Source organism: Cydia amplana, chromosome 21, assembly GCF_948474715.1.
Source record: "Cydia amplana chromosome 21, ilCydAmpl1.1, whole genome shotgun sequence".
In the NCBI taxonomy this organism is placed as follows: Eukaryota; Metazoa; Arthropoda; class Insecta; order Lepidoptera; family Tortricidae; genus Cydia; species Cydia amplana.
In genome coordinates this window covers 12,753,000-12,769,112 of record NC_086089.1, presented here as the reverse complement: position 1 = coordinate 12,769,112, position 16,113 = coordinate 12,753,000, and the positions used below count along the sequence as shown (strand labels likewise).

The following is a 16,113-nucleotide window of genomic DNA, read 5'->3' as shown; positions in this document are numbered from 1 at the left end:
CTGAAGCTAGAACCCTGAATTTTCAGTGACATATAGGGCTTAACATGTTTTAGATATATTCTCAAAAACATTAAATCTGAACTTGTAGTTTAAGAATTATTGTACGTCAAAGTTCCTTAGTTTTGTCACTGACACACTCATTCGGATCACTCATTCACTCACCTACGATCATCATAATTCTAAGGCACTTCTAGCATACCCACAAGCTTCTAATTTTAAACATAAGTAGTTTTCAGCTTATCAAACCATAGACAACCTAAAAATATTGCAATATCACTCACGTATTAAAGATCTAAGAACTGCATAAGTAAGTTTGTAATCCCATATAAATATATGCTATTACAAAGTTACTGTTGAAGTTCCTACAAATAGGTAAAGTAAACGATGTACGATGTGAGTATGAATGAAGATATGTTTAGTCACCAAGTATACCTACAATAATTTATCCTCGAGCCGCCCAGAGACCTATAAAAAGATCTGTTCTATTCTAATTCGAATCTTTGTTTCGACAAATCAATATTGCATTTATAATAGTTTGACGTCTAGAGGTTATACTAATGAATCTTTCTTGTAATTTAATTTTCACCTCAGCAGCTCGAACAAGGGTACTTTGCTACTTAAAAACAGTGAGCAAAATCGCATTTTGCTCACTGAGTGAGACAAAATGACATTCAAGTGACCTTAAAATTCAAATGTCATTTCAACATGCGGGGTCTAATACAAGTTCGAAATACTTGGATTTTATTATCTATGTCCCTTTCACGTCGTTAGCAAAAAGAAGGAGACAAAAAAAAGTTCAAACGACATTCAACGGTATATTGACGGTTTATAATAGACCCCCGAAAAACGTCAGAACGCATCGTTCCAAAACACATACAAGTATGAATTCTTAATAATTAATTAATGAAAATAAAGTTTCAGATTTGATAAAAACTGATAAAACACTATATTTTACGTCATTTATTGTACGATTAAAATAATGAACTCAAAAAATACACAGTATATCACGTAAAATAAATAATTATACTTTTAAGAATCTCTACAATAGTTTATAAATAGTAAGTATCCGCAATTCGGACCGTATCTTACAATGTTTTTTTTTTTTTTACAAAAAAAAAGTTGCCGATTCAAATGTCAATCAATTGATGGTCGTTGTTTTCATATAAGTATTACCTATTTTACTGAAATTTACTACATTTTGTTTTTGTGTTTGATTGTGGTAATTAAACTTAATTGTTATTATATCTTAAGAAAACATGACTGAATAGGTAAGTGATGAAGAAGGATTACATTTTTCGGGTTGTCTAATATGTTCTCACTGCTGAGGTGAAAAGTTTTGTGAACTACACGAGATCAAAGTTATTTACATCTCGTGCGCTTTTGAGTCCCTAACTACGCTCAAGATTCTAAATTAGATTCACTCGCTACGCTCGTGAATCTAGTATAGAATCTTTCGCTTGCACGGGACTCAAAATAAGCACTCGAAGAAATATCAAACTTTGATCTCTTGTTGTACAAATAACTATTTGACCGTATGTTTAAATAGTACATTACTTACCGCCCGTGGTTTGTCTAAAGTTTTACGTCTCGCCTTGGCCAGGAAGTGAGATTTTTAAGTATTAAAAATGGTATAATTTTTTTACAGAGTCCGAGCTGCCAACGTTCCCGGTACCCCCCCTCGGCCTGGACTCCCTCAAGACCCTCGTGAGCACGGCGCGCGAGCTTGACGCGCTGTTACTGAAGCGACGCCGCGCCGCACAGGCCCTGGGCTGGAGGGAGAAGGCTGCCAGGGAGATGGACATGATCGTAGACGATGACGACGCGTTAGTATCACTGTAGGCACACCTTATACAGCTAGACGCGCTGTTACTGAAGCGACGCCGCGCCGCACAGGCCCTGGGCTGGAGGGAGAAGGCTGCCAGGGAGATGGACATGATCGTAGACGATGACGACGCGTTAGTATCACTGTAGGCACACCTTATACAGCTAGACGCGCTGTTACTGAAGCGACGCCGCGCCGCACAGGCCCTGGGCTGGAGGGAGAAGGCTGCCAGGGAGATGGACATGATCGTAGACGATGACGACGCGTTAGTATCACTGTAGGCACACCTTATACAGCTAGACGCGCTGTTACTGAAGCGACGCCGCGCCGCACAGGCCCTGGGCTGGAGGGAGAAGGCTGCCAGGGAGATGGACATGATCGTAGACGATGACGACGCGTTAGTATCACTGTAGGCACACCTTATACAGCTAGACGCGCTGTTACTGAAGCGACGCCGCGCCGCACAGGCCCTGGGCTGGAGGGAGAAGGCTGCCAGGGAGATGGACATGATCGTAGACGATGACGACGCGTTAGTATCACTGTAGGCACACCTTATACAGCTAGACGCGCTGTTACTGAAGCGACGCCGCGCCGCACAGGCCCTGGGCTGGAGGGAGAAGGCTGCCAGGGAGATGGACATGATCGTAGACGATGACGACGCGTTAGTATCACTGTAGGCACACCTTATACAGCTAGACGCGCTGTTACTGAAGCGACGCCGCGCCGCACAGGCCCTGGGCTGGAGGGAGAAGGCTGCCAGGGAGATGGACATGATCGTAGACGATGACGACGCGTTAGTATCACTGTAGGCACACCTTATACAGCTAGACGCGCTGTTACTGAAGCGACGCCGCGCCGCACAGGCCCTGGGCTGGAGGGAGAAGGCTGCCAGGGAGATGGACATGATCGTAGACGATGACGACGCGTTAGTATCACTGTAGGCACACCTTATACAGCTAGACGCGCTGTTACTGAAGCGACGCCGCGCCGCACAGGCCCTGGGCTGGAGGGAGAAGGCTGCCAGGGAGATGGACATGATCGTAGACGATGACGACGCGTTAGTATCACTGTAGGCACACCTTATACAGCTAGACGCGCTGTTACTGAAGCGACGCCGCGCCGCACAGGCCCTGGGCTGGAGGGAGAAGGCTGCCAGGGAGATGGACATGATCGTAGACGATGACGACGCGTTAGTATCACTGTAGGCACACCTTATACAGCTAGACGCGCTGTTACTGAAGCGACGCCGCGCCGCACAGGCCCTGGGCTGGAGGGAGAAGGCTGCCAGGGAGATGGACATGATCGTAGACGATGACGACGCGTTAGTATCACTGTAGGCACACCTTATACAGCTAGACGCGCTGTTACTGAAGCGACGCCGCGCCGCACAGGCCCTGGGCTGGAGGGAGAAGGCTGCCAGGGAGATGGACATGATCGTAGACGATGACGACGCGTTAGTATCACTGTAGGCACACCTTATACAGCTAGACGCGCTGTTACTGAAGCGACGCCGCGCCGCACAGGCCCTGGGCTGGAGGGAGAAGGCTGCCAGGGAGATGGACATGATCGTAGACGATGACGACGCGTTAGTATCACTGTAGGCACACCTTATACAGCTAGACGCGCTGTTACTGAAGCGACGCCGCGCCGCACAGGCCCTGGGCTGGAGGGAGAAGGCTGCCAGGGAGATGGACATGATCGTAGACGATGACGACGCGTTAGTATCACTGTAGGCACACCTTATACAGCTAGACGCGCTGTTACTGAAGCGACGCCGCGCCGCACAGGCCCTGGGCTGGAGGGAGAAGGCTGCCAGGGAGATGGACATGATCGTAGACGATGACGACGCGTTAGTATCACTGTAGGCACACCTTATACAGCTAGACGCGCTGTTACTGAAGCGACGCCGCGCCGCACAGGCCCTGGGCTGGAGGGAGAAGGCTGCCAGGGAGATGGACATGATCGTAGACGATGACGACGCGTTAGTATCACTGTAGGCACACCTTATACAGCTAGACGCGCTGTTACTGAAGCGACGCCGCGCCGCACAGGCCCTGGGCTGGAGGGAGAAGGCTGCCAGGGAGATGGACATGATCGTAGACGATGACGACGCGTTAGTATCACTGTAGGCACACCTTATACAGCTAGACGCGCTGTTACTGAAGCGACGCCGCGCCGCACAGGCCCTGGGCTGGAGGGAGAAGGCTGCCAGGGAGATGGACATGATCGTAGACGATGACGACGCGTTAGTATCACTGTAGGCACACCTTATACAGCTAGACGCGCTGTTACTGAAGCGACGCCGCGCCGCACAGGCCCTGGGCTGGAGGGAGAAGGCTGCCAGGGAGATGGACATGATCGTAGACGATGACGACGCGTTAGTATCACTGTAGGCACACCTTATACAGCTAGACGCGCTGTTACTGAAGCGACGCCGCGCCGCACAGGCCCTGGGCTGGAGGGAGAAGGCTGCCAGGGAGATGGACATGATCGTAGACGATGACGACGCGTTAGTATCACTGTAGGCACACCTTATACAGCTAGACGCGCTGTTACTGAAGCGACGCCGCGCCGCACAGGCCCTGGGCTGGAGGGAGAAGGCTGCCAGGGAGATGGACATGATCGTAGACGATGACGACGCGTTAGTATCACTGTAGGCACACCTTATACAGCTAGACGCGCTGTTACTGAAGCGACGCCGCGCCGCACAGGCCCTGGGCTGGAGGGAGAAGGCTGCCAGGGAGATGGACATGATCGTAGACGATGACGACGCGTTAGTATCACTGTAGGCACACCTTATACAGCTAGACGCGCTGTTACTGAAGCGACGCCGCGCCGCACAGGCCCTGGGCTGGAGGGAGAAGGCTGCCAGGGAGATGGACATGATCGTAGACGATGACGACGCGTTAGTATCACTGTAGGCACACCTTATACAGCTAGACGCGCTGTTACTGAAGCGACGCCGCGCCGCACAGGCCCTGGGCTGGAGGGAGAAGGCTGCCAGGGAGATGGACATGATCGTAGACGATGACGACGCGTTAGTATCACTGTAGGCACACCTTATACAGCTAGACGCGCTGTTACTGAAGCGACGCCGCGCCGCACAGGCCCTGGGCTGGAGGGAGAAGGCTGCCAGGGAGATGGACATGATCGTAGACGATGACGACGCGTTAGTATCACTGTAGGCACACCTTATACAGCTAGACGCGCTGTTACTGAAGCGACGCCGCGCCGCACAGGCCCTGGGCTGGAGGGAGAAGGCTGCCAGGGAGATGGACATGATCGTAGACGATGACGACGCGTTAGTATCACTGTAGGCACACCTTATACAGCTAGACGCGCTGTTACTGAAGCGACGCCGCGCCGCACAGGCCCTGGGCTGGAGGGAGAAGGCTGCCAGGGAGATGGACATGATCGTAGACGATGACGACGCGTTAGTATCACTGTAGGCACACCTTATACAGCTAGACGCGCTGTTACTGAAGCGACGCCGCGCCGCACAGGCCCTGGGCTGGAGGGAGAAGGCTGCCAGGGAGATGGACATGATCGTAGACGATGACGACGCGTTAGTATCACTGTAGGCACACCTTATACAGCTAGACGCGCTGTTACTGAAGCGACGCCGCGCCGCACAGGCCCTGGGCTGGAGGGAGAAGGCTGCCAGGGAGATGGACATGATCGTAGACGATGACGACGCGTTAGTATCACTGTAGGCACACCTTATACAGCTAGACGCGCTGTTACTGAAGCGACGCCGCGCCGCACAGGCCCTGGGCTGGAGGGAGAAGGCTGCCAGGGAGATGGACATGATCGTAGACGATGACGACGCGTTAGTATCACTGTAGGCACACCTTATACAGCTAGACGCGCTGTTACTGAAGCGACGCCGCGCCGCACAGGCCCTGGGCTGGAGGGAGAAGGCTGCCAGGGAGATGGACATGATCGTAGACGATGACGACGCGTTAGTATCACTGTAGGCACACCTTATACAGCTAGACGCGCTGTTACTGAAGCGACGCCGCGCCGCACAGGCCCTGGGCTGGAGGGAGAAGGCTGCCAGGGAGATGGACATGATCGTAGACGATGACGACGCGTTAGTATCACTGTAGGCACACCTTATACAGCTAGACGCGCTGTTACTGAAGCGACGCCGCGCCGCACAGGCCCTGGGCTGGAGGGAGAAGGCTGCCAGGGAGATGGACATGATCGTAGACGATGACGACGCGTTAGTATCACTGTAGGCACACCTTATACAGCTAGACGCGCTGTTACTGAAGCGACGCCGCGCCGCACAGGCCCTGGGCTGGAGGGAGAAGGCTGCCAGGGAGATGGACATGATCGTAGACGATGACGACGCGTTAGTATCACTGTAGGCACACCTTATACAGCTAGACGCGCTGTTACTGAAGCGACGCCGCGCCGCACAGGCCCTGGGCTGGAGGGAGAAGGCTGCCAGGGAGATGGACATGATCGTAGACGATGACGACGCGTTAGTATCACTGTAGGCACACCTTATACAGCTAGACGCGCTGTTACTGAAGCGACGCCGCGCCGCACAGGCCCTGGGCTGGAGGGAGAAGGCTGCCAGGGAGATGGACATGATCGTAGACGATGACGACGCGTTAGTATCACTGTAGGCACACCTTATACAGCTAGACGCGCTGTTACTGAAGCGACGCCGCGCCGCACAGGCCCTGGGCTGGAGGGAGAAGGCTGCCAGGGAGATGGACATGATCGTAGACGATGACGACGCGTTAGTATCACTGTAGGCACACCTTATACAGCTAGACGCGCTGTTACTGAAGCGACGCCGCGCCGCACAGGCCCTGGGCTGGAGGGAGAAGGCTGCCAGGGAGATGGACATGATCGTAGACGATGACGACGCGTTAGTATCACTGTAGGCACACCTTATACAGCTAGACGCGCTGTTACTGAAGCGACGCCGCGCCGCACAGGCCCTGGGCTGGAGGGAGAAGGCTGCCAGGGAGATGGACATGATCGTAGACGATGACGACGCGTTAGTATCACTGTAGGCACACCTTATACAGCTAGACGCGCTGTTACTGAAGCGACGCCGCGCCGCACAGGCCCTGGGCTGGAGGGAGAAGGCTGCCAGGGAGATGGACATGATCGTAGACGATGACGACGCGTTAGTATCACTGTAGGCACACCTTATACAGCTAGACGCGCTGTTACTGAAGCGACGCCGCGCCGCACAGGCCCTGGGCTGGAGGGAGAAGGCTGCCAGGGAGATGGACATGATCGTAGACGATGACGACGCGTTAGTATCACTGTAGGCACACCTTATACAGCTAGACGCGCTGTTACTGAAGCGACGCCGCGCCGCACAGGCCCTGGGCTGGAGGGAGAAGGCTGCCAGGGAGATGGACATGATCGTAGACGATGACGACGCGTTAGTATCACTGTAGGCACACCTTATACAGCTAGACGCGCTGTTACTGAAGCGACGCCGCGCCGCACAGGCCCTGGGCTGGAGGGAGAAGGCTGCCAGGGAGATGGACATGATCGTAGACGATGACGACGCGTTAGTATCACTGTAGGCACACCTTATACAGCTAGACGCGCTGTTACTGAAGCGACGCCGCGCCGCACAGGCCCTGGGCTGGAGGGAGAAGGCTGCCAGGGAGATGGACATGATCGTAGACGATGACGACGCGTTAGTATCACTGTAGGCACACCTTATACAGCTAGACGCGCTGTTACTGAAGCGACGCCGCGCCGCACAGGCCCTGGGCTGGAGGGAGAAGGCTGCCAGGGAGATGGACATGATCGTAGACGATGACGACGCGTTAGTATCACTGTAGGCACACCTTATACAGCTAGACGCGCTGTTACTGAAGCGACGCCGCGCCGCACAGGCCCTGGGCTGGAGGGAGAAGGCTGCCAGGGAGATGGACATGATCGTAGACGATGACGACGCGTTAGTATCACTGTAGGCACACCTTATACAGCTAGACGCGCTGTTACTGAAGCGACGCCGCGCCGCACAGGCCCTGGGCTGGAGGGAGAAGGCTGCCAGGGAGATGGACATGATCGTAGACGATGACGACGCGTTAGTATCACTGTAGGCACACCTTATACAGCTAGACGCGCTGTTACTGAAGCGACGCCGCGCCGCACAGGCCCTGGGCTGGAGGGAGAAGGCTGCCAGGGAGATGGACATGATCGTAGACGATGACGACGCGTTAGTATCACTGTAGGCACACCTTATACAGCTAGACGCGCTGTTACTGAAGCGACGCCGCGCCGCACAGGCCCTGGGCTGGAGGGAGAAGGCTGCCAGGGAGATGGACATGATCGTAGACGATGACGACGCGTTAGTATCACTGTAGGCACACCTTATACAGCTAGACGCGCTGTTACTGAAGCGACGCCGCGCCGCACAGGCCCTGGGCTGGAGGGAGAAGGCTGCCAGGGAGATGGACATGATCGTAGACGATGACGACGCGTTAGTATCACTGTAGGCACACCTTATACAGCTAGACGCGCTGTTACTGAAGCGACGCCGCGCCGCACAGGCCCTGGGCTGGAGGGAGAAGGCTGCCAGGGAGATGGACATGATCGTAGACGATGACGACGCGTTAGTATCACTGTAGGCACACCTTATACAGCTAGACGCGCTGTTACTGAAGCGACGCCGCGCCGCACAGGCCCTGGGCTGGAGGGAGAAGGCTGCCAGGGAGATGGACATGATCGTAGACGATGACGACGCGTTAGTATCACTGTAGGCACACCTTATACAGCTAGACGCGCTGTTACTGAAGCGACGCCGCGCCGCACAGGCCCTGGGCTGGAGGGAGAAGGCTGCCAGGGAGATGGACATGATCGTAGACGATGACGACGCGTTAGTATCACTGTAGGCACACCTTATACAGCTAGACGCGCTGTTACTGAAGCGACGCCGCGCCGCACAGGCCCTGGGCTGGAGGGAGAAGGCTGCCAGGGAGATGGACATGATCGTAGACGATGACGACGCGTTAGTATCACTGTAGGCACACCTTATACAGCTAGACGCGCTGTTACTGAAGCGACGCCGCGCCGCACAGGCCCTGGGCTGGAGGGAGAAGGCTGCCAGGGAGATGGACATGATCGTAGACGATGACGACGCGTTAGTATCACTGTAGGCACACCTTATACAGCTAGACGCGCTGTTACTGAAGCGACGCCGCGCCGCACAGGCCCTGGGCTGGAGGGAGAAGGCTGCCAGGGAGATGGACATGATCGTAGACGATGACGACGCGTTAGTATCACTGTAGGCACACCTTATACAGCTAGACGCGCTGTTACTGAAGCGACGCCGCGCCGCACAGGCCCTGGGCTGGAGGGAGAAGGCTGCCAGGGAGATGGACATGATCGTAGACGATGACGACGCGTTAGTATCACTGTAGGCACACCTTATACAGCTAGACGCGCTGTTACTGAAGCGACGCCGCGCCGCACAGGCCCTGGGCTGGAGGGAGAAGGCTGCCAGGGAGATGGACATGATCGTAGACGATGACGACGCGTTAGTATCACTGTAGGCACACCTTATACAGCTAGACGCGCTGTTACTGAAGCGACGCCGCGCCGCACAGGCCCTGGGCTGGAGGGAGAAGGCTGCCAGGGAGATGGACATGATCGTAGACGATGACGACGCGTTAGTATCACTGTAGGCACACCTTATACAGCTAGACGCGCTGTTACTGAAGCGACGCCGCGCCGCACAGGCCCTGGGCTGGAGGGAGAAGGCTGCCAGGGAGATGGACATGATCGTAGACGATGACGACGCGTTAGTATCACTGTAGGCACACCTTATACAGCTAGACGCGCTGTTACTGAAGCGACGCCGCGCCGCACAGGCCCTGGGCTGGAGGGAGAAGGCTGCCAGGGAGATGGACATGATCGTAGACGATGACGACGCGTTAGTATCACTGTAGGCACACCTTATACAGCTAGACGCGCTGTTACTGAAGCGACGCCGCGCCGCACAGGCCCTGGGCTGGAGGGAGAAGGCTGCCAGGGAGATGGACATGATCGTAGACGATGACGACGCGTTAGTATCACTGTAGGCACACCTTATACAGCTAGACGCGCTGTTACTGAAGCGACGCCGCGCCGCACAGGCCCTGGGCTGGAGGGAGAAGGCTGCCAGGGAGATGGACATGATCGTAGACGATGACGACGCGTTAGTATCACTGTAGGCACACCTTATACAGCTAGACGCGCTGTTACTGAAGCGACGCCGCGCCGCACAGGCCCTGGGCTGGAGGGAGAAGGCTGCCAGGGAGATGGACATGATCGTAGACGATGACGACGCGTTAGTATCACTGTAGGCACACCTTATACAGCTAGACGCGCTGTTACTGAAGCGACGCCGCGCCGCACAGGCCCTGGGCTGGAGGGAGAAGGCTGCCAGGGAGATGGACATGATCGTAGACGATGACGACGCGTTAGTATCACTGTAGGCACACCTTATACAGCTAGACGCGCTGTTACTGAAGCGACGCCGCGCCGCACAGGCCCTGGGCTGGAGGGAGAAGGCTGCCAGGGAGATGGACATGATCGTAGACGATGACGACGCGTTAGTATCACTGTAGGCACACCTTATACAGCTAGACGCGCTGTTACTGAAGCGACGCCGCGCCGCACAGGCCCTGGGCTGGAGGGAGAAGGCTGCCAGGGAGATGGACATGATCGTAGACGATGACGACGCGTTAGTATCACTGTAGGCACACCTTATACAGCTAGACGCGCTGTTACTGAAGCGACGCCGCGCCGCACAGGCCCTGGGCTGGAGGGAGAAGGCTGCCAGGGAGATGGACATGATCGTAGACGATGACGACGCGTTAGTATCACTGTAGGCACACCTTATACAGCTAGACGCGCTGTTACTGAAGCGACGCCGCGCCGCACAGGCCCTGGGCTGGAGGGAGAAGGCTGCCAGGGAGATGGACATGATCGTAGACGATGACGACGCGTTAGTATCACTGTAGGCACACCTTATACAGCTAGACGCGCTGTTACTGAAGCGACGCCGCGCCGCACAGGCCCTGGGCTGGAGGGAGAAGGCTGCCAGGGAGATGGACATGATCGTAGACGATGACGACGCGTTAGTATCACTGTAGGCACACCTTATACAGCTAGACGCGCTGTTACTGAAGCGACGCCGCGCCGCACAGGCCCTGGGCTGGAGGGAGAAGGCTGCCAGGGAGATGGACATGATCGTAGACGATGACGACGCGTTAGTATCACTGTAGGCACACCTTATACAGCTAGACGCGCTGTTACTGAAGCGACGCCGCGCCGCACAGGCCCTGGGCTGGAGGGAGAAGGCTGCCAGGGAGATGGACATGATCGTAGACGATGACGACGCGTTAGTATCACTGTAGGCACACCTTATACAGCTAGACGCGCTGTTACTGAAGCGACGCCGCGCCGCACAGGCCCTGGGCTGGAGGGAGAAGGCTGCCAGGGAGATGGACATGATCGTAGACGATGACGACGCGTTAGTATCACTGTAGGCACACCTTATACAGCTAGACGCGCTGTTACTGAAGCGACGCCGCGCCGCACAGGCCCTGGGCTGGAGGGAGAAGGCTGCCAGGGAGATGGACATGATCGTAGACGATGACGACGCGTTAGTATCACTGTAGGCACACCTTATACAGCTAGACGCGCTGTTACTGAAGCGACGCCGCGCCGCACAGGCCCTGGGCTGGAGGGAGAAGGCTGCCAGGGAGATGGACATGATCGTAGACGATGACGACGCGTTAGTATCACTGTAGGCACACCTTATACAGCTAGACGCGCTGTTACTGAAGCGACGCCGCGCCGCACAGGCCCTGGGCTGGAGGGAGAAGGCTGCCAGGGAGATGGACATGATCGTAGACGATGACGACGCGTTAGTATCACTGTAGGCACACCTTATACAGCTAGACGCGCTGTTACTGAAGCGACGCCGCGCCGCACAGGCCCTGGGCTGGAGGGAGAAGGCTGCCAGGGAGATGGACATGATCGTAGACGATGACGACGCGTTAGTATCACTGTAGGCACACCTTATACAGCTAGACGCGCTGTTACTGAAGCGACGCCGCGCCGCACAGGCCCTGGGCTGGAGGGAGAAGGCTGCCAGGGAGATGGACATGATCGTAGACGATGACGACGCGTTAGTATCACTGTAGGCACACCTTATACAGCTAGACGCGCTGTTACTGAAGCGACGCCGCGCCGCACAGGCCCTGGGCTGGAGGGAGAAGGCTGCCAGGGAGATGGACATGATCGTAGACGATGACGACGCGTTAGTATCACTGTAGGCACACCTTATACAGCTAGACGCGCTGTTACTGAAGCGACGCCGCGCCGCACAGGCCCTGGGCTGGAGGGAGAAGGCTGCCAGGGAGATGGACATGATCGTAGACGATGACGACGCGTTAGTATCACTGTAGGCACACCTTATACAGCTAGACGCGCTGTTACTGAAGCGACGCCGCGCCGCACAGGCCCTGGGCTGGAGGGAGAAGGCTGCCAGGGAGATGGACATGATCGTAGACGATGACGACGCGTTAGTATCACTGTAGGCACACCTTATACAGCTAGACGCGCTGTTACTGAAGCGACGCCGCGCCGCACAGGCCCTGGGCTGGAGGGAGAAGGCTGCCAGGGAGATGGACATGATCGTAGACGATGACGACGCGTTAGTATCACTGTAGGCACACCTTATACAGCTAGACGCGCTGTTACTGAAGCGACGCCGCGCCGCACAGGCCCTGGGCTGGAGGGAGAAGGCTGCCAGGGAGATGGACATGATCGTAGACGATGACGACGCGTTAGTATCACTGTAGGCACACCTTATACAGCTAGACGCGCTGTTACTGAAGCGACGCCGCGCCGCACAGGCCCTGGGCTGGAGGGAGAAGGCTGCCAGGGAGATGGACATGATCGTAGACGATGACGACGCGTTAGTATCACTGTAGGCACACCTTATACAGCTAGACGCGCTGTTACTGAAGCGACGCCGCGCCGCACAGGCCCTGGGCTGGAGGGAGAAGGCTGCCAGGGAGATGGACATGATCGTAGACGATGACGACGCGTTAGTATCACTGTAGGCACACCTTATACAGCTAGACGCGCTGTTACTGAAGCGACGCCGCGCCGCACAGGCCCTGGGCTGGAGGGAGAAGGCTGCCAGGGAGATGGACATGATCGTAGACGATGACGACGTTTTAGTATCACTATAGGCACACCTTCTAAAACAAAGTCCCACGCCGCGTCTGTCTGTTTGTGTGTATAGTTCGCAATAAACTCCAACACTTACTGAACGGATTTTTATGCGGTTTTTATGTATTTATACGCGATACTCTCAAAAAATCATTCAAACTATCATTCCAGGCCCGTGAAGGACCTAGACCCGGGCATCGAGAAGGCTGTCAAGATGAAACAGAAGCAGCTGAGCGCCATGCTGGCCCGGCCCGTGTTCCCCAGGGGGTTCTCCTTCAAGTACCCGACTCTGAACGAACCCACGGCACTTGTAGGAACGCAGGACAACGCCTTACAGGTATATAACTCATTTTTTTGGGTGAATATTACTGTTTAAATCTCGGTAAGTTTACCCCAAAGTATAAGGCCATAGCGAAATATAAAAGAGACATAACCACAGTAGGTCAAAATCAAACAAGCAACTGAACACCATGCTGGCCCGACCCGTGTTCCCCAATGGGTTCTCGTTCAAGTACCCGACTCTGAACGAACCCACGGCACTTGCAGGAACGCAGGACAACGCCTTACAGGTATATAACTTATTTTTTTGGGTGAATATTGCTGTTTAAATCTCGGTAAGTTTACCCCAAAGTATAAGGCCATAGCGAAATATTAAAGAGACATGACCACGATACGACATGACGACGAAATCTAATCAGGTATATAACTTATTTTTTTGGGTGAATATTGCTGTTTAAATCTCGGTATAGTATTACCCTAAACTATAAGGCCATGAAGCATGTGGACCTTCTCTGATGGAAAGCCACATATTTTTTAAAATATTGAATAATAATTTATTTTTGTTCCACAGGTTATGAAGAAAGCGCTAGAATCGGGCGAGTTGAAGCGAGACCAGAGGAAAAGCAAGAACGCTTCGTTACTGAAATTGCAGACAAGTTTTAAGAGGAAATAAACGCTGCTGACCACACCGAACACATTTATTCACTTTAGTTATACAATACTAGCGACCCGCCCCGGCGTCGCACGGGTAAACAAATTATACATAACTTCCTCTTGAATCACTCTATATTTAAAAAAACCGCATCGAAATCCGTTGCGTAGTTTTAAAGATCTAAGCATACATACATACAGACAGACAGGGGGAAGCGACTTTGTTTTTTATTATGTAGTGATGCCCCTATTTGACCACGATGACAGGTGCGACAATTGTCGACATCACTGTTGCTTAATAAGCAACATATGATATATGATCATATAATATATGATCTGTGGACAGATGGAATACCACCCTTAAGTAGGGGCCCATTTCTCGAACGATATTAGTCTAATCTTATGAGTGTGTTGTCATGACAACTCATACGATTTGACAATTCGTTGACTGTACTATACAAAGTCCTAGCCATAACCATGATATAATATTATGTTCACCTCCAACCCAAATTTTAATACCTACCTAACTAGTGGCTCTGTGAGCTGTAGACATCGTTTCATCATAGTTTCAGTTCGAAGTATGGGGAACCCCAAAAATTTATTGTTTTTTTTCTATTTTTGTGTGAAAATCTTAATGCGGTTCACAGAATACATCTACGAGTACTTACCAAGTTTCAACAGTATAGTTCTTATAGTTTCGGAGAAAAGTGGCTGTGACATACGGACGGACAGACAGACGGACAGACGGACAGACGGACAGACAGACAGACAGACAGACATGACGAATCTATAAGGGTTCCGTTTTTTGCCATTTGGCTACGGAACCCTAAAAAGCGATTGTTTACAAAATGCGCCATGATAGTTCTTAGCTAAGCTGACGAAATTCGGCTACTCATTCTCGAGTACAAACTAAATATCTAAATACCGCCTAAACCAGCAATATAATTTTTCTGCATATTTTGCCATTTACTATGTAAATATGTCTCAAAAAGAAAATACTCTTATGATATCGATACGACTATTTGTTTAAGCGCGAGGTATCACAACTCCTCTATTTTTGAAAATTTCCAAAAACGGGATCGACAAAAAAATTTTATTTACTCATAGAATCTGGTCACAAAATTTCACAAGAATCGGTTGAGAATTGTGACCTGTAGAGGAGAACATCCGGACATACAAAAGCAAAATGCCCGAGTCAAAACGTAGACCTTCGCTACGCTTCGGTCAACTACCGTATTGTTATTTTATATTTACTTTGACAATTTTACAAATGCTTTTTACAAATGTTTTACTAAATTATTTTACAATATTTTACCATTTTTTACCATTATTATTGAAATTGTAATTAATTTCATGTTAAGTATACCTTTTAAATTTTATTTTGTATTGACAACAGTTTTATCTTTATTTTATCTAAAAATACAAATGAATTGTGTAGCTACTGGTAGAAAAATGAATGTATAATTATTGCTACTGAAATCTAGATTAGGAAAAATTAAAACCTTATTTTGCTAAGCCCTATCCGGGTCCTAGTAGTTATGTACCTATGTGCCTACCTAGCATTAAGTTGCATGTGCCCGCCCACTGTACCTACTTGGTTGCAAATAAACATTGAAATTGAAAATTGAAATTGACTAATAATATTAGTCTAATACCGTTCGAGAAATGGGCCCGAGGCCCAGGGACCGGAACCGGTTACCTTAACCGGGGTTTTTCATAGGGTTATTTTAGAAGTGGTTATAAAAACCCCTACCATAACGGTAACCGTCTGATAAGGTAACACTTTGATTCGGTAACCGTATCAGATCGAGTTAACCCCTGTTACCGGTAACCGAAATAAAAACCCCGTCTATGCTGTTACCTCATAATAAGGTTTTGAACCAGTTCAAACGATTGTAAACTTTACGCAGACTTAAATTCAACTTATTATTGAATAACCGTGGTTGGCATGGGCGGTCTATGAAGCCTCCAGCACAAACAAGTTTTTTTGCCGGTAACTTCGCTTATTGTCAATTCAAACAATATTGCACTTTGAGTCCTTAAGCTAAAATTGAAAACAAGTGAGCGATTACAGTATTATTTTTAGAGCGACAGCCGCGGCGCAGCGCGGCCATTCCTTTGTTTATCTTTATACCTGTGTGTTC

The 16,113-nt window shown here is 52.4% G+C and overlaps 1 protein-coding gene across 1 annotated transcript in view; it reads left to right on the top strand.

Annotated features, from left to right (window-relative positions):
- The window catches only part of LOC134657907 (ATP-dependent RNA helicase DDX24), a 28,820-nt gene extending 14,821 nt beyond the window's left edge, over nucleotides 1-13,999 (top strand). The window contains exons 12-14 of the mRNA XM_063513485.1: nucleotides 1,646-1,823; nucleotides 13,211-13,376; nucleotides 13,890-13,999. Coding sequence (XP_063369555.1) covers nucleotides 1,646-1,823; nucleotides 13,211-13,376; nucleotides 13,890-13,991 — 446 coding nt within the window. The 3' untranslated portion in view covers nucleotides 13,992-13,999. The remainder of the gene's footprint in view (nucleotides 1-1,645; nucleotides 1,824-13,210; nucleotides 13,377-13,889) is intronic.
- The last annotated feature ends 2,114 nt before the right edge of the window (nucleotides 14,000-16,113 follow it).